The sequence below is a fragment of the Palaemon carinicauda genome, chromosome 39 (genome assembly GCF_036898095.1).
Source record: "Palaemon carinicauda isolate YSFRI2023 chromosome 39, ASM3689809v2, whole genome shotgun sequence".
Classification (NCBI taxonomy): Eukaryota; Metazoa; Arthropoda; class Malacostraca; order Decapoda; family Palaemonidae; genus Palaemon; species Palaemon carinicauda.
In genome coordinates this window covers 38,135,675-38,154,951 of record NC_090763.1, presented here as the reverse complement: position 1 = coordinate 38,154,951, position 19,277 = coordinate 38,135,675, and the positions used below count along the sequence as shown (strand labels likewise).

Genomic DNA, 19,277 nt, shown 5'->3' with positions numbered 1-19,277 from the left:
AGTTCTCTACTAACACGGCCAAGAATAAAAATCTTATTGTAGTGGAATAAGTTTGGTTCTCTTAATTGTGTGGTTCTTTCATTTTGCATCTCCGTCTTTATTGTCTACCTCATTTGTCTTTGAATCTTTTTGTCTTCTCTCTACTTCTCTGTATCTTTTTTACATTGGTTCCGTACCTTCATTTTTCTTATTAGTGCATTGATTTAATCTCTGCTAATTAGTTCTTTGCCATGATGTATAGCCTTTTTAAACTTACAAATTAAATGAAGTATATTATGATTTGCATCGTTTGATCTTGTATTCCGCGAGTAACTTCAGAATTACTGGAGACAATTATTGAGGAATATATGTAGTCAGATGCTGTGGTATAACACATACCCTTAATACTGTGTTTTGCTTTAAGGAAGGAATGATTGAATACAATCTATTTGCTCTCAATAATATCTATCTACATTACTTTAAGTTCCGTGATTTCAGGTTGATTATTAATATAGAATAATTCTTGGCTGAGGTTTTGTATAAAGATGAAAGAAAGAATAGGTACTTTGGTGATGATATGCTTTAAAGATGTAGTATAGAATAAATAAAGAATGAAGAGATGATTTGGTTAACTGGATTATGATAAAATGTTATTTTTACGTACTGCTCTCTATTTCATTTCGTAATTTTGAATCATATCTCCTTAAAGTGGTAAATATTCATATTCATAAAACGTTTTGGCTTATCAAATTGTACGGTAAATTTTTCATTTTTTATTTTAGCAAATGTAGGGGAAATTTTATTTAATTCCAACTTCTTCTAGGCAAATTATAGAAAATTTCTTAGATGAATATTTTAGATTATAAAAAAGTTTTGATTTTCAAGTCCTCACCTTCATTAAAGATAAATTTTGCTTTGGATTTTCATGTTTTGATGTGTTATATGGGTTCTGCTTTCTGTAAATGGTTCTGAAAACTTAAGATATATTGCTAACGAACAATTATTGAAGAATATATAAAAAATGAACTGGCTTAGGAAACATATCTACACAGTAACAATTTGAGAGATGAAACAAGTAATATCCAAAAGCACTCAGTATTGGCAGGAAGTTGTGATAAAACCTTTCTTTATCTTTTAGTTTTACTTTATGTAATTGTTTTTATTGGTTCGGAACCCCTTTTATTTAGTGGTAGAAGCATGGGGAATAAGTCACTTCTAATGTTATTCTTCCCAAACTTTTCTAGTTGATAATTATTTATGTTAGAGAAGCATATGGTGTTCTTAAAGCTTTATAATTTTCTACTTACATTATAGTATTTACTTTAGATTGATGTTCACATTTTAATTGACAGAGTAAGTTAGAAATGATTCTATTTTAGTTTTAATGGCAAAGTTTCTTCAAGTAATGATGCTGTATCACATAACTGTTATGATGGGAACAGAGTATAATGCTGCAAGTGACATGCAGTTACAGTATAACCAAGGATAGTTTATAAGGACAGTAGTTTTAAGAGATAGCTTTAAGAATCATAGTTTATTTTAATGAAAAGATTTTATTATGAAAATAGTGTAATTTGCATATATATATACAGTATATTATAATTCATTCATTAATATAGATTTAGGACAATCTTTCAAACTGAGGTATCAGTTTTGTTTTGATGTGAAACTGCGAGTTCTAAGCAACGTCATGAATCGTGTCGCATGCAGTCATATGTCAAATAAACTTCTGTAGCCTCTGATCGTGTTGAATTTTGAATGACCCTTCATAAGAATATGATTATACGGAGAAATACCTATTTACCCTCTGGTGGTCCCGGTGGAGACAAAATCGATGTCAGGCTCGTGACTTAAAAAAAAAAATTTCTTACTAGCAGCAATGACATATGTCAACAAACTTAATATTGACATTTTGTAGAGTAACTGATAAAGGGATAAGGATAGAAATAAAATTAGAATTGCTATAGAAAAATAAGTTTTTTATATAGCACTTTCGGTTACATGATCGGAGGATGCCAGTGTTCAGCATTAGATCCAAAGAGGGTTAAAGTGTCTCCTTTTCTCACTCTCGCTTGTAATAAAGTATCTTTTAGTAAAGGCCTTTCATCACCCTCACTTATAGTAAAGTATCATTTAGTAAAGGGAGAATTAATTCTACATTTTCCCTTCTTACTGACAATTGTAACGTACTTATATTGTATTTTTTGTCTGATTTTTTTTATGTTTAGAGCTTTTTCTATAAAGATTTACAGTACTACAAAAGGGAATTGAAACAGTAAGTTTCATATGTTTGGTGTATTATAATATTTTAGTTATTTTATCATGTATGGATGATTTATTCAAATAGCATTGTGCATCATTTATTTGTAAAGTTATTTCAAAATAGGTTTATTACTGTCATGTCGGCATTAAACTTATAAAATTGTTTTAATGAAAATTGATAAATTATATTTCTTGTTTTCAAGTTAAATCATAGAATATCAGGACTTTCGAAAAAGAAAATCTCAAGATCTCAGCTATATTTTTCCAACATAAGTTTTATATATACTGTATAGTGAAATATTGAGATTTGTACAAAGCTTATAGATAGGGAGTTATGCTTCGTCTAGGATTCTTCAATTGAAGTGTAAGCCATAGGAAGCCTCACTTACAACCATACAAGAAGTCTAAAGAAGAATTAGGATGTAGATGTCTTGTATTTCCACCAGTTTACTGATGTTTATTTATTTTACACCTAAAAGTAAGTATATATGTACAGTATCCCTTCTTATTTTTTTTTGTTGTAACTTATCAATAATTTTTTTCCATGGCCTACAAAACTAGTAAGTATGGAATTGTATCGTTTATATTTAATATGTTGTTTTGAGTAACTGTTAAACTTGTATAATTTACTAGGAGGCCCTCAGTGAAAAAACTCAACATGTTGATCAGCTGATGAGAGAAAGGGACATGGAAAGGGCGGAGGTTGCCCGCATGGCGGCTCAGACTGACGAAGCTACGAGGGAGGCGCAGGAAATGAGACTGCAGCTTGAACAGGTAAGGAGTCCTTCCTAAACACTTTTTTTTCAAAGTAGCTGTTAAAAATTTTCTTCTATTAACGCATAAGTTTACTATTTGCTTGTACAGTGAACCCTCGCTACTTCGCGGTTCGACCATCGCGGATTCACCACTTCGCGGATTTTTTCCATAACCCATATATATACAGTAATATATGTATATATATATATATATATATATATATATATATATATATGTATGCATGTATTTATGTATATATGTAGGTATGTATATGTGTATACATATAGATATATATATATATATATATATATATATATATATATATATATATATACACACACACACATATATATATATATATACAGTATATATATATATATATATATATACATATATATATATATATATATATATATATATATATATATCTATACATATATATATATATATATATATATATATATATATATATATATATATCTAAAGTAGGAAGATGTGATGTAGTTCTAAGGGAAAAGTATGGGAAATATGTCTGGGTAATAAGCAAAGCTCTACCTCCAGTTTGTTTCTACATTATGATCAGAGATAAATGTAAACAAAACATTGGTTGCCATTTTTTATCTTGCTTTTTAACATGTTTAGGAAATGCATGATATAAAATCACCTTTAATATTTGTGCCTGTTTTAGTTTAGGATACTGTAGTACATGCATTAAGTGTTCTGTACATTGAAGGGTAGTTTGTTAACAGTACTACGTACAAGGGAAGGTTTTAAAAGTCTGAATATACATGTTGAATAAATAGGTAAATATGGTGTCACTACTTCGCGGATTTTCACCTATCGCGGCCGCGACTGGAACCTATCTACCGCGATAAACGAGGGTTCACTGTATTGCAAATCTTAACCAGTAATAAACAAATCATTTATGCAAAGGTTCTTTTAGGCAGAAATGCTAATTTTGTTGTAGTTTGTGTATGTTAATTCTGCAGTATTTGTATGGTTCCTCTAGTTGATTTAGTACTGTGCAGTATTCATGATGAAATACTGAAAAGTTTTTCTCCTGTGGATATCCAAGAAATGTTTTCTGATTATGTAGAGTGAGGCATTGTCTTATCTAGGCCCTGGTTAGAAGCTTGCATGGGTCTGGTCATCAAATAGGGAAAACCTGCAATAAACTTATTACAGCTTAAAATAAGAGTAAATAAAGTCTTGGAAATATTTACTGTTTTATTTCTGAGTTCTGAATTTTTTTTCTATTTTACATTTGTCATAGTTGCAAGTTGAATCCGAAGAGAGACTACACGACCTTGGAGAGCGAGTTCGAGCGTTGGTAAAGGAACGGGAAGACCTCTTAACAAAACTGGAGGATAAGCAGAGAGATTTAGACGACTTCTCTTTCAGATTGGAAGAGGAGTCGATAACAAAAGCTGATCTTGAGGTATGAGTTTACTGATTCCATCCTTAGAATCCTGGTTGGTCATTACTACAGTATAGAATTTGCCTTTATTATTAATTAGCATTATAGTGCTTACAGATGTGCTTTATGCTAGACATGGTAGATATGCTAATCACCTTTAGATGGGGGCTTTTGCTCAGAATTATTTTATACCCCTGCATAGTTATTTGAACCTTATTGGTAATGCTGTTTGTTCATTCCTGACGGCTAGAATCAAAATGCTACAGACAGCGAAAGGATCAGACAATTGGAGAAGGAGCTGGAAGAGGCTAAACGAACATTAAAAGATAGAGGAGCTATGGAAGCTACAAAGACTTTTGAAATGGAGGAGTTAGAGATAAGCCTTAGATCCAGTGTAGAAGAGCTGCAAGGCAGAGTAAGTAGATGTTGGATAGTTACGCTTTTACAAAAAGAAACCTTTTAAATCTTTGATTGTTCTCTTTAAGCCAAGCTTCCCATCTTGGTTGTCTTTAAGATTTGATTTACTGTATTCAAAATTGGGATTCAGTGACTTCATGTCTTTTATTTATTGCTTGTGTTAGTTTGATTTTTTGGAAAGAGGTATACACTAATCCCTCGGCTATCGCGGGTGTACCGATCCACTGGTGTTCTGGTCTAAGGACCCTCATCCCCCTGATAGCTAAAAAACCACAAAGTAAAAATGAAATATACGGTACATTTTTTGTATTTTTATAATCTTTTACATTTTTTATTATCTATAAATTTAAGCTTTTGTGAGCCCAAATATTACTCTTTTAAGCTTTTATAAGGCTGAAAATTATTATTTTAGGCTTATATAAGTCCAAAAATAATCACTATTAAAAAAATTATTAAAACATGAAAACTGTAAAACTTCTCAACCAGAAACTCCCAATATAAAGTGGAGTCTGTGATATAGATTTCTACATAATATTATTGTATACCAACGACGCACTGAAAGAGTATAGGTAAACCGTGTTAGGGCGAGGGATTACTGGAGTACCATGATGTAGTTTAGAGTCACAATTTATAAGGGTTCTTTTTATGGTTACATGACATAACTATTATAGTAGTTACAGTACTGTATTCCTTTTGGAATGCAATCTTTTATTTGTAGCCTAAGACATCTATAATATTTCCAGATTATGGATATAGAAAAAGATAAAGAAGAACTAGAAACGAAACTTGCAGGGTGTTTAGAAACGATAAAAAATTTAGAAACAACAAACGAGTCTTTAAAAAACGACGTGAGAGAGCATGAACAGAAGGTAAAGTTGATGGAATGCAGCCAAGACGAAACGAATGTGCACCTCCAAGAGATTAAACTAAAGGAAGAAAAAATACAGGAGTTACAAAAAAAATTGGAAAAGAATCAAGAGGAATTTAAAAACGCTACTGCGCACTCTGATAAACTAACCGAAAATATTAACCAGGAGAAACAAGCTAAAGAGTTGTTGCAGAAAGAATTAGAAGGTATGTATTAAGTTTATTCTAAGATACGCTTTGCTGGATAAGGATTTTTGTTGGCAGACTAAAACTTTAGGTAAAAGCCGTACAACTCTTGATTAGGTAACATCCTCATAAAGGCTTTACAGGTTTAAAGGCCGCTTATGAATGGCAGAGGCAAGGGACAGTGACATTGCCCTATCAAGTAGGACAATGCCCCAGAGACTGACAACATACATTTGATTAGCGCCCTAGCCCCCTCTCCATCCAAGCTAGGACCAAGGAGGGCCAGGCATTGGCTGCTGATGACTCGACAGATAGATCTATAGGCTCTCTCAAACCCCCCATCTTTAGCTCACAAGGATGGTGAGGTTGCAGCAACCAAAGAAGCCAATGAGTTTGAGTGTGACTCGAACCCCAGTCTGGCGTTCGCTGGTCAGGGACGTTACCACATTTTAACTTGTGCAACACACTGCAGATGGTATTAAATATTTTGATGCTTTCCTTTGGGACTACTGTCGTTATTTTCATTACTACTGCTACTAAGTCATTTCTTATCCTTGATGGTCTTACTCAAGGGATTTAGTTATAAATTTGGAGTAATTAAAAAATTATTTCAACAAATATCATTATGAACATCAGGGCTATTTAGTGAAAATTATTTGATTTCTACTCTAATGTTATAAATTAGTCTAACAAGTTGGAATATAAATGTCAGGGAATTTTATATAGAAGATGCACTGAATTTTGATTATAGAAATTTATAATTTTTATACTAACCGGATGTTGAAAGTAGAACTCCAATGATTGTCTAGTAAGTTATGGGAAAAAAAAAAGATATATAAAATTTGTTATTGGAGAAGTTAGTCCAATGAAATCCTTTAACCCTTTTACCCCCAGGCTCTTTGGAAATTTCCAACCCTTAACCCCCAAGGGGTTATTTTTGTCCCAGCACATTTTGCAGTATATTTTCTTTAAATTGCTCTAACAGCCTTAATTTTTGTCATAGAGAGGTCAGGTTGGTCTCATTCTCTTGGAAAATGCCTGATTTTTTTCAAAAAAATATGAAAAATATGAAAAAAAAATTTTTACAGCATTTTTTTGCAAGGACGTACCGGTACGTCCATGGGGGTAAAGGGATGGGTTTTGTGAAACGTACCAGTACGTCCTTTGGGGGTAAAAGGGTTAACAAGAAACTTGTAACCAATGAAATGGGCAAAATAGGGAAGTATTTTTTCATGAACCAAAGTGCTAAATGCAAATTATTAGTAACTGATAGTTTTAAATATTAAACTTAGCCGGTGAATATATAATAGCTGACGTCTCCGGCGGCTCGACAGAAAAACACAAAAACTCGCGAGCGATCGCTATGAAGGTTGCGGGTGTGCCCACCAGCGCCAACTATCGACCAGATACCGCATATAAATGTAAACAGCTCCAGTTCTTCTCTGTCGGTCTTGTCGACAAGTTGATTCCATTACTCGCTGTTAACCTGGAGTTTTTCAACAGTCTTGGTGAAGTACTTCTTTTTGGTTTTGAGCTTTCGCAGTGCAGGTGTTTTTATCTTCAATTTAAACTCTTGAACTCTTTTTTGGATAGATTTAATTGTTGATGACTTTGGATTGTTTTTGGACTTTCTTTGACTTTTCAAAATGGCTGACCCTTCTCCAATTCCTAAATTTCGTAAATGTAATGCTAGGGATTGTAACAAACGTCTTCCAAAGGCCTCTCTCAACCCACATACTGTGTGTTCTAATTGTCGGGGTAAAACCTGTCAATTAGGAGATCGGTGTGATGAGTGCGTGGTACTTTCGGAATTCGACTGGCTAGAGTTTGATAAGTATTCTCGTAAGCTAGAGAGAGATAGGGTGAGGAGAAGTTCCTCTAGATCATTAGAATTTTCCTCCTCCCATGCCCCTGAACCTAATCCTTCCCCAGTAGTAGTTGTGCCTGAACCTTCTACTAGCACTCATGAACCATCAATGCGGGATATGTTACGTGCCATTCAAGCTTTGGGCAAGAGAGTTGAATCTTTAGCTACGGACCGTAATCAACTCATGGCGGATGTAAAAGAGTTAAAGTGTCAGAGTGCCACATTAGAAAATCGTGGGGATAAAGTGATTAGTGCGCAAAGTGTTATCAGTGTTGCGACCAAGGGTTCGTCTGTTCGTGCCTGTCGTTCGCCTAGTCCGAGACCTCTTGCAAGCTCCCGTGCACCAGGGAGAAGTAATGTCGTAGGACTTATGGGTACGAGAGGCTTTAACCAACGAACAGACGTTCCCTCTATGGTTTCGGGCGTGTCTCGTCAAGACCGCCCCTACCATAAGACGAGCAAGGCGGTTTTCTCCTCGTCATCCGAAGGCTTCTCGCGTAAGAAACCGTGGAGCAAGGTTTCGAGACCCTTAAAGCGAAAGTCAGTCCCTTCAGGACAGGTCCAGCGTCCTGGTTGTAGCCATTGGGACAGCTCTGACCCTGTGCAGTCATCGGAAGACTGCTCGCCGCCTAAACAGAAGCGTAACACAAGCTCCGAGAGTCTTAGTGTAGGCAATGTTTTGCAGTCACAGACGTTACCCTCGTCTCGAACCGCACCCACTCCCGTTGATCCTAAATGGGTTGTACTGCAAGATATGCAGAATAAGCTTGCCTCTCTTATGGAGGATCATACTGCTGAGCAGGTTCACGATGATCCTCGCCGTTTAGCTGATCGAGATCCTGGCCGTCAGCCGCCCAAACGAGCCTTTGCTCGTCCTGTTGACGTTGACGTTACAAAGTCACGTCAGTCACGTGACGTAGAGCCTCACTCGATGCAGTCCCGTGTAGACTTTCAGCCGCTTGTGGACGTTCAGCCGCTGCCGCATGCTCGTGTTGACGTTCAGGACGTTCGCCAACCAGCGAAGTTGACTTGTTTTGACGTTGAGCGTCAAGCACCGCAGTCAAGAGTTGTTTTGACTGCTCAGTCTAGGCAGTCAAGGCAGTCTCGAGTTGACGTCGAGCGTCCTCCTGCTCCTGTTGTTGTTGCTAGTCAGTCCGTTAAGCAGTTACATGACGTAGCGTCCTGGACTGCTACTGATGCTCCTGTGCGTGTGGACTCTGCTTGTCAAGCATTGCCACCAAGGCAGGTCTCTCCCTTGCTTGAGACTCATCAGTTGTCGGACGAGGTTCCTTCAGATGAGGACATTGCTGATCCTCATCATGATGATAATCCTTTGGACGTTTTGTCAGATGTAGAAGAACCTAAGGCTGTTCAACCTTCGATGGATTTTAAGAAGATCATGATGATTTTCAAGGATCTTTTTCGAGATAATTTTGTTGCTGTTGCTCCTCGTTCGCCTCCGTCTGAGTTTGCTCTAGGCTTAGCTGCTACCAAGCCTGCCTTTACTAAGCTAGTGCTTTCTCGCTCTTCTAAGAGGGCTTTATGTCTTCTAGGCGACTGGTTGGATACCAGGAGGAGTTTGGGGAAGACGGCCTTTGCCTTCCCTCCGTCAAAGCTCTCGTCTAGATCGAGCGTCTGGTATGACACGGGAGAAGTTCTCGGCTTGGGAGTCCCTGCCTCTGCCCAGGGTGACTTCTCAAGCCTCGTAGACTCTCCCCGTCGCCTGGCCATGAGACGCTCGAAGATTTGTTGGTCCTCCTCGGACCTTGACCATCTACTTAAAGGCGTATACAGGGCCTTTGAAGTTTTTAACTTTCTTGATTGGTCTTTAGGAGCATTAAGTAGGAAGATATCGTCTGCCGACCAAGATGTATCCTTACTTATCATGTCCTGTATGAACAAAGCCATCCGCGATGGCTCCAATGAGCTCGCCTCCACCTTTACGTCGGGAGTCTTGAAGAAGAGAGAAACCCTTTGCTCTTTCCTTTCAGCAGGAGTTACTCCCTGTCAGAGATCGGAACTGCTCTTTGCTCCCTTATCGGCTGCCTTGTTTCCACAACAGCTGGTTAAGGATATAGCTGCTTCGCTTGTGCAGAAGGACACACATGACCTGATGGCGTCCTCTGCTCGCAAGGGAGCTCCTTCTTCATCCTTTGCTGTGAGACCCAGGATCGAGACTCCTGCGTCTAGATTTATCCCGCCCTTTCGTGGCAGAGCTCCCAGCAGGGGAGGCTCTCGTGCCAAGGGAAAGAGAGGTAAGAAGAGAGGAGCCAAGTCCTCTCGTGGCAGAGTCTGACTGCCCACAGCCTCAGACAGCGGTAGGGGCCAGATTGAACAGCTTCTGGCAGGCCTGGGAGAAGAGGGGTGCAGACCAAGAGTCTGTTCTGTTGCTCAAAGAGGGGTACAAAATTCCGTTTGTACGCAAACCTCCTCTAGTAACAACTCCCATAGACCTCTCTCCCAGGTACCGAGAGGAGTCAAAGAGACAAGCCCTAAATCAAGAAGTGTCTCTGTTGCTAGAGAAGGGAGCGGTGGTGAAAGTCTCGGACCTTCAATCACCGGGGTTTTACAACCGTCTCTTCCTAGTCCCAAAGCATACAGGAGGTTGGAGGCCAGTGCTAGACGTCAGTGCGCTCAACGTTTTTGTTACGAAAACAAAATTTACGATGGAGACCACGAAGTCCGTCTTAGCAGCGGTCAGAGAGGGAGACTGGATGGTCTCTCTCGACCTACGAGATGCGTACTTCCACATTCCTATACACCCGGATTCCCAACCGTTTCTGAGGTTTGTTTACAGGAATGTGGTGTACCAGTTTCGAGCCCTGTGCTTTGGCCTCAGTCCTGCTCCTCTCGTGTTTACGAGGCTCATGAGGAATGTGGCAAAATTCCTTCATCTATCGGGAATCCGAGCCTCCCTGTACTTGGACGACTGGCTTCTCAGAGCATCTTCCAGTCATCGCTGTCTGCAGGATCTACATTGGACGTTGGGTCTGGCCAAGGAGTTGGGACTTTTGGTCAACTTAGAAAAGTCCCAACTGATCCCATCCCAGACTATTCTATATTTAGGGATGGAGATTCGCAGTCTAGTTTTTCGGGCTTTTCCGTCTGCCACCCGAATAGAACAAGCCCTGCTCAAAGTCCAACTAATGCTGAAGAGAGAACGTTGTTCAGTAAGGAGTTGGATGAGTCTCGTAGGTACTCTCTCATCCCTGGAGCAGTTTGTCTCGCTAGGGAGACTGCACCTTCGGCCTCTCCAGTTCCATTTAGCCTCTCACTGGAACAAGGGCAAGACTTTAGAGACGGTATCAATCCCGGTCTCCGAACCAGTAAAAGCATGCCTGAACTGGTGGGACAGCAATATCAGTCTGAGAGAAGGCCTGTCCCTAGCAGTCAAGAACCCAAACCACGTGTTGTTCTCAGACGCGTCGGATTTGGGTTGGGGTGCGACCCTGGACGGTCGGGAATGCTCGGGTCTGTGGACCTCAGTTCAGAAGAGCATGCACATCAACGGCAAGGAGCTATTAGCAGTCCACTTGGCCTTGATGAATTTCGAGAACATTCTTCGAAACAAAGTGGTAGAGGTCAATTCAGACAACACCACAGCTTTGGCATACATCTCCAAGCAAGGAGGCACTCACTCCCACACGCTGTACGTGATCGCAAGGGACCTCCTCATATGGTCAAAAAATCGAGGCATCTCCCTGTTGACAAGGTTTATCCAGGGGGACTTGAACGTCTTGGCAGACTGTCTCAGTCGGAGGGGTCAGGTGATACCCACGGAATGGACCCTCCACAAGGACGTGTGCAAGAGTCTTTGGGCGACTTGGGGTCAACCCACCATAGACCTCTTTGCCACCTCGTTGACCAAAAGGCTCCCAATCTATTGCTCACCAGTCCCAGATCCAGAGGCGATCCACATAGACGCGTTTCTACTGGACTGGTCTCACCAGGACTTGTATGCATTCCCACCATTCAAGATAGTCAACAAGGTACTGCAGAAGTTCGCCTCTCACGAAGGGACAAGGTTGACGTTGGTTGCTCCCCTCTGGCCCGCGAGAGAGTGGTTCACCGAGGTACTTCAATGGCTGGTAGACATTCCAAGGAGTCTTCCTGTAAGGGTAGATCTCTTACGTCAGCCCCACGTAAAGGATGTTCATCAAAGCCTCCCCGCGCTTCGTCTGACTGCCTTCAGACTATCGAAAGACTCTCAAGAGCTCGAGGCTTTTCGAAGGAGGCAGCCAGTGCGATTGCGAGAGCGAGGAGAGCTTCTACCATCAAAGTATACCAGTCGAAGTGGGAAGTCTTTCGAGACTGGTGCAAGTCAGCATCTGTGTCCTCTTCCAGTACCTCTGTAGCCCAAATCGCAGATTTTCTGTTACATCTGAGAAATGTTCGCTCCCTCTCAGCACCCACTATTAAGGGCTACAGGAGCATGTTGGCTTCGGTCTTTCGACATAGAGGCTTAGATCTTTCCAACAATAAAGATCTCCAAGATCTCCTTAAGTCTTTCGAGATCTCTAAGGAACGTCGTATGGCAACTCCTGGATGGAACTTAGACGTGGTCCTAAGGTTCCTGATGTCAGACAGGTTTGAGCCATTACATTCAGCCTCCCTGAAGGATCTCACCCTCAAGACGCTTTTCCTAGTGTGCTTGGCTTCGGCTAAAAGGGTCAGTGAAATTCATGCCTTCAGTAAGAACATCGGCTTTTCCACAGATAAAGCCACATGTTCACTTCAACTTGGTTTCCTGGCCAAAAATGAACTGCCTTCTCGTCCTTGGCCTAAGTCATTTGACATACCTTGCCTGTCAGAAATCGTAGGCAACGAACTTGAAAGAGTACTGTGTCCAGTTAGAGCTCTTAAGTTCTACTTAGCTCGTACTAAGTCCTTACGAGGTGGATCTGAGGCCTTATGGTGCTCAGTTAAGAAGCCATCATTACCTATGTCAAAGAATGCCTTGTCATATTTTATCAGATTTTTAATCCGAGAGGCTCATTCTCACTTGAATGAAACAGACCGATGCTTGCTTAAAGTTAAGACACACGAAGTAAGAGCTATAGCAACTTCCGTGGCCTTTAAGCAAAATAGATCTCTGCGAAGTATTATGGACGCGACCTTTTGGAGAAGCAAGTCGGTATTCGCGTCATTTTACTTAAAAGATGTCCAGACTCTTTATGAGGACTGCTACACACTGGGTCCATTCGTTGCAGCGAGTGCAGTAGTGGGTGAGGGTTCTACCACTACATTCCCTTAATTCCAATATCCTTTTAATCTGTCTCTTGAAATCTTTTTTTTAATCTTGTTTTTGGGTTGTACGGAAGGCTAAGAAGCCTTTCGCATCCTGGTTGATTTGGCGGGTGGTCAAATGTCATTTCTTGAGAGCGCCCAGATTAGGGGTTTGATGAGGTCCTGTTGTATGGGTTGCCGCCCTTGATACTTCAGCTCCTGGGAGTCTTTCAGCATCCTAAGAGGATGGCTGGGCTTCGTGAGGAAGACAAGACTAACAAGGCAGAGTAATCGTCAAAGTCATCTTCCTTACCAGGTACCTATATATATTTGGGTTTTGTTATGATATAACTGTCAAAAACTCTAAGCATATACGCTGTAAACTGTATTAATACTGGTCTCTACCCACCACCATGGGTGTGAATCAGCTATTATATATTCACCGGCTAAGTTTAATATTTAAAAATGATATTTTGATTATAAAATAAATTTTTGAATATACTTACCCGGTGAATATATAAATTAAAGGCCCCCCCTTCCTCCCCGATAGAGACCCAGCGGGATGAGAAGAACTGGAGCTGTTTACATGTATATGCGGTATCTGGCCGATAGTTGGCGCTGGTGGGCACACCCGCAACCTTCATAGCGATCGCTCTCGAGTTTTTGTGTTTTTCTGTCGAGCCGCCGAGACCTCAGCTATTATATATTCACCGGGTAAGTATATTCAAAAATTTATTTTATAATCAAAATATCATTTTTTTGAGTAAAATTATTTTATTTCCAAAACTTTTTTCAGGAGTAAAACAAGAAATAACTACAAAATATACTGAAATGGCTAATCTGCAAGCTGAACTCAAAAAGACACTGGAAGAAAATAAAGTGAAATCTAGTCAGTTGGAAGAAGCTAATAAAAAGGTATGTTGACTTTTTCGTATTTAATATTCAGAGAATCTATGTGGCCACTTAAACCATATTTTGAATAACCAAAAAGACCTCCGAGTCTCGAATACCTCACAGAATATGTTGCTTTTTTTTCAATTATACTGTACTATATAAGGAGTGTTGATATTTTCCCACATTTATTAACATTTTTAGAACCTTTATCCTTTGAAATCTCTGGGGATTTAAGGTTTTGTTTGGACTTACTGCCCATAAGATTAGAGATCATTGTCTTTTACCATTCAATGTAAAATTACCTTTTGAAGTGTAAACATTGTATTTTTTCATGTGTTAGAAAATGAATTATAGTAATATTATAAACTCAGAATGAGGCATTCAAATTTTCTGAGATTAGAATATGTTTTTTTACTTTCATGAATAAACTGTATTTATGAAAAGACAAATTTGAAATTATTTTTTTTTCAATTACATATAAGAATTTTGCTAATGCCATCTATTGCATATAAAAAGTAAAAGGAAAAATGGTTAAAATTATGCAATCATTTCCATAGCTCCCTGTATAGAAATGGTCAAATTGTAATACTCTTTAAGCTGCTCTTTATTTTTTGGGAAAGTGTATTAAGACTAGCCCCCAAGACTCCAGGATCATTCTTATCTCACCTTACGTCAAAAATTATAAACTTTTTTGCCATAACTACAGTGTAACGTAAACATTACATAAGATATAGTGTTTAAAACATTGCTAAATCTCTTGCCTCTGTGATGTATTTGACATATTATATTGCACTTTTAACCAGTCTTAATTTTTCATCTTACGCAGGATTTAATTTGGTATTCATTTGACTTTTTTATTGGAAGGTTGAAGACATGAAAAAGGAAGTTGAGCAGATGATAAATGCGTCGCAGGTTCATCGGGACGATCTCCAGAAGCAGTTGTCGCAAGTACAAGTTGATCAGGCTGCAATGACGGAAATTCAGAAGACACTGTAAGATACAGCACTGGTTTCTGATACTGTACCATTTTCATAAGGAGATGTAACTTGTGAGGTTTTGCTGTATTTTGGAAGTACAGAGGGTCCTCAACTTCCAAACATTCAGATACAAACAAATCCAACTGAAATAATAAATCTCAGATGTATTCAAATTCAAAATGAAATGCTATAATAAAACTATATACAGTGATACCTCTGGATACGAAAGTTTCTGCTTACGAAAAATTCAGGATACGAAAAGCGATACAAAGATTTTTATGCCCCAGTATACGAAAACATTTTCAGGATACAAAAAGCTTACGAGATCCCAACTCGTCGCCGAGAGTACAGTACCTTTTTTTTCAGGGTATCAACCCTTAATTTAGGTGTACTGTACAGGTAACAATACACCTTCACTGATCCAAATGCTTTACATACAGTACAGTAACTTTTATACAGTAGTAAAGAAAATGGACCGTTTTCTTAGGGCTTGGAGGGGATAACTAGGCTATAACTACATTATTGAATAATCTCATGGTGGTTTCTGGAATGGATTAGGCTGTTTTTAACGGTTGGGTTAATTATTGAATGATAGAAATGGCTGCATTGCATGTTTATTACTACAGTTTAGCGTGTTTATGAAAGAAAAGGTGACTTTTTGTAAGGCTTGGAACGGATTAGGCTATTTACATGTAAAACGCGACTCAAGATACGAAACCGTATCCTGAACGGATTACTTTTGTATCCTGAGGCATCACTGTACTGTATAATTTAATGCAGTAAGCGAGACATTTTCAATATAAGACAGGACTATTAGTTGACCTTTGCATTTAAAAATCATAGGCATGCAAGTTAGGGGAAGCCTACCAGAGGCAAAAAAATTTACAACATAATTTGACTTACAAACAGCTTCTTGGAACCTATTACGTTTATAAGTTGAGGACTTTCTGTATTCTTATTGATTTTATGAATGTTTCATACTTCAGTTCTAAACTCCAAAGGGGATAGTATCAAGTCTAGTTAAATTCCATAAAAATAATTATGATTCCATTTTTGAGATTATACTTTTGAGTTTTCTTCACTCCCTCTGTCATGTACATTGTCTTCCTTTACTCCAGTCAATGTCTAGATCTTTATATATCTCCTTTTACTATGATTTTCTATGACTTCCTCCAGGTCTTTGTCTTGCTCATTTCATCTTTATTACTTCTTTCATCAAATATTCCTCATCCCTTTTCATCACTTATCCAAATCATCATCTATGATTTAGTTTTCAGCCTTTTTTTCCAGCATCTGAACATCACATGTTTTTGGCAATTTCTCATTTACAGTATAATCTTCTGACTGTGCTCAAGCAGTGAATCTTAACATTTTAAGGTCATATATTTTCAAAATATTTTTCATGTACCCATCATGAATCTTTGCTAATGGGATGTTTTTATTTACCAGTTGTCTTTCAATTTCACTCATTTCATAGCTAATTGCATTCACTCTCCCTCCCACTATTCAACTGCCTTTTTATCAGATGCCTTCTCATTAATTAATAATCCCCCTCTTGTTGGTGTAATGTGCATACACATGACATCATATTACTATATATCATGTCCCTGTTAATACTACTTTTTACAGAAAGGTATTGAACTTCAGTACAGTATTTTCAAGTTTTATTTGCATATATCATTCTGAGAAAGTTGCATATTCTTCAGAAAAGCAGGTCATTTTGGCTGGGAATCTTGTCTTAATGTGTTTTTGTTTCTGAAGATTGCTTATTGTCATATTCCATAACCTTTTTCTTACCCAACAGTAAAGAAGAAAGAGCGCGATTAGATACGCTGCAGGGAAGCCTAACTGGCTTAGAGGAAGAGAAAAATAAGCTGGAGGACGAGAAACAAGGATTAGAAGGAGAAGTGGCCAAGATGAAAGAAAATTTGAAAGTAAGAATTGAATATAAGTTTGAGTCTCCGGTCTCTATAGAAGATATTTTTATAGAGTTTATATTTTTGCTATAGTTTAATGACAGAAGCTGTCATGGTTGGCAAATACTTAACAGTCGTAGCTCAAAAAGGTAACATTGGTTTCTCAAACACCGAGAAGTACAGCTTGGCATAATTTATTTTATAAATAACAGAGACCAAAGTAATAGTTACAGTAGACTAAGTAATACTGGCTCAAATAAACCAAAAATAGTCCAATTCATATCGTGAGCTTCATGAAAAAATAAGCGAAAGAAAACGGTATGAAATAAATGGATAGTATTAAAAATTCTTGCAGGGGGAAAATTTGTCCTTTAACTCTTATAAAGGGGTGAATTTTTCTTTCCATTATGTAATTTTAAATATTTAACTTAGCCGGTGAATATATAGCTGCAACTCTGTTGCTCGACAGACAAAAAAACTGTAAAAACTCGCCAGCGATCGCTATACAGGTTGCGGGTGTGCCCATCAGCGCCAACTGTCGGCCAGATACCATACTCAATGTAAACAAAGACTCAATTTCTTCTCTGTCGACGTGTCGACAAGACGTACTTTTACTCGCTGTAGAACCTGGAGTTTTCTCAACATATTTGGTGAAGTACTTCATTTTGGTTTGAGCTTTCGCAGTGCAGGTGTTTTATCTTCATCTTAAATCTTGAACTCGTTTTGGATAGATTTAATTTTTGGTGACAAAGAGAGTATGGACTTTCTTTGACTTTTAAATGGCCGACCCTTCCCTTAGACGGAAGTGTGTTTAGGCTTTTAGTAATTATCTTATCACGTTATAATTTAATCATAGATTTTCCTCTGTATATTTTATATCTCACCGCCTTTATTAGGCCTCTTCGATTAACTTTCCATTTATAATAAACATAAAAAATAAATTTTTATGTTTTGTTTATATGCGACCTTTCCTGAGAATAGGCGGTCCTAACTTGGAAACCGAAGTTAAACAACGTTGAGCCCTTTCAATCGTAAATAGCTTTTAAAGAGCTAATGATTTAAAACTTTTTAAATGAATATTTTTAATAAATATTTTATGAAAGATTTTTTTTGAATAGTCTTCGTACTGTTTTCAAAGATGAACTAACGTTTAGTTTTTTTATGCTACGCAGTTTGCGCTCTATCGTTACGATAGAGAGAGAGAGTATCACGGTTTCACTTTGCAGAAAGAGTAAATCGATTCTGACGTTTTGTTCATTCTTCTTTCAAAGCTTAAATGTTTTAAATTCTATTTTAAAGGAACTTTTCCTTTGGTCAAATAACATGTTTTTTTTGACGAAATGTAATTGGGCTCTTCTCTTAGGTGCGAAATCAAGAGAGAAAGAGAGAGAGAGAGAGAGGAGAGAAAACGTTCCGTTCTAGCGGGTAACGTTGTTCTCGAGTTACTCTCGTCCCTAGTCTCTGTACGGGGAGAAAGGATAAAACGTTTTTAGTTTTATTCTCGTCCCCAGGCAATGTACGGTGAGAGATTGAAAACGTAGTTTTGAATGAACTAGTGTTTCTTCTCTTCCCCAACCACTGAATTTCTTTATCTTAAAAGATGTTTACTGTTTTTTTGCTGGTATTAATGTGCTTGCATTATACGACTGATTTCGCATTTACTACCTTTTGATGAGGTTAGAATTGCGTGCTTCAAGTAGAAATCAGTAAAAGTTTCGATTTCAGTGAAATAAGTGCAAAACAGAAAATCGTAGTGATAAAGTGATATTGCGCAAAGTGTTACAGTGTTGCGTCCGAGGGTTCGTCTGTTCGTGCCTGTCGTTCACCTAGTCCGGGACCTCTTGCAAGCTCCCAAGCCCAGGGGAGAAGTAATGTCGTACGACTTATGGGTTCGAGAGGCCTTGATCAGCGAACAGACGTTTCCCTCTATGGTATCGGGTGTATCTTACCAAGATCTCCCCTACCATAAGGCGAGAGAGACAATTTTCTCCTCGTCATCCGAAGGCTTTTCGCATAAGAAACCTGTAACAAGGTTTCGAGGCCCTTAAGCGAAAGTCAGTCCTTTCAGGACAGGTCCAGCGTCCTGGTTGCAGCCATTAGGACAGCTCTGACCCTATGCAGTCATCGGAAAACTGCTCGCCGCCTAACAAAAGCGTAACACAGACCCCGAGAGTCTTTTTTGTTGGCAAAGTGTTGCGGTCACAGACGTTACCCTCGTCTCTTACCGCAACCATTTCCGTTGATCCTAAATGGGTTGTACGGCAAGACATGCAGAATAAGCTTGCCTCCCTTATGGAAGACTATTCTGCCGATTAGTCCGTTGAGCCTAGCCGTTTATCTCATCGAGATCCTGGCTTTCAGCCAACCTAACGTTCCTTTGTGCGTCCTGTTGACGTTGGCGTAGCTAAGTCACGTCAGTCAGGTTGTTTAGAACCACACTCGATGCGGTCTCGTGTGGATTTTCAGCCACATTTGGACGTTAGGCCACTTGCTGATGCTCCTGTTGACGTTCA

The 19,277-nt window shown here is 38.6% G+C and overlaps 1 protein-coding gene across 5 annotated transcripts in view; it reads left to right on the top strand.

Annotated features, from left to right (window-relative positions):
- The window catches only part of CLIP-190 (Cytoplasmic linker protein 190), a 120,930-nt gene that overhangs the window by 46,577 nt on the left and 55,076 nt on the right, over nucleotides 1–19,277 (top strand). For all 5 annotated transcript variants that reach the window (XR_011041862.1, XM_068362791.1, XM_068362789.1 and 2 more), the window contains 7 exons: nucleotides 2,875–3,015; nucleotides 4,271–4,435; nucleotides 4,665–4,829; nucleotides 5,575–5,905; nucleotides 13,774–13,892; nucleotides 14,736–14,863; nucleotides 16,653–16,782. Coding sequence is in view for 4 of the 5 variants with exons in the window: in XM_068362791.1 (XP_068218892.1) it covers nucleotides 2,875–3,015; nucleotides 4,271–4,435; nucleotides 4,665–4,829; nucleotides 5,575–5,905; nucleotides 13,774–13,892; nucleotides 14,736–14,863; nucleotides 16,653–16,782 (1,179 nt within the window). In the remaining variant the exon portion in view is untranslated. The remainder of the gene's footprint in view (nucleotides 1–2,874; nucleotides 3,016–4,270; nucleotides 4,436–4,664; nucleotides 4,830–5,574; nucleotides 5,906–13,773; nucleotides 13,893–14,735; nucleotides 14,864–16,652; nucleotides 16,783–19,277) is intronic.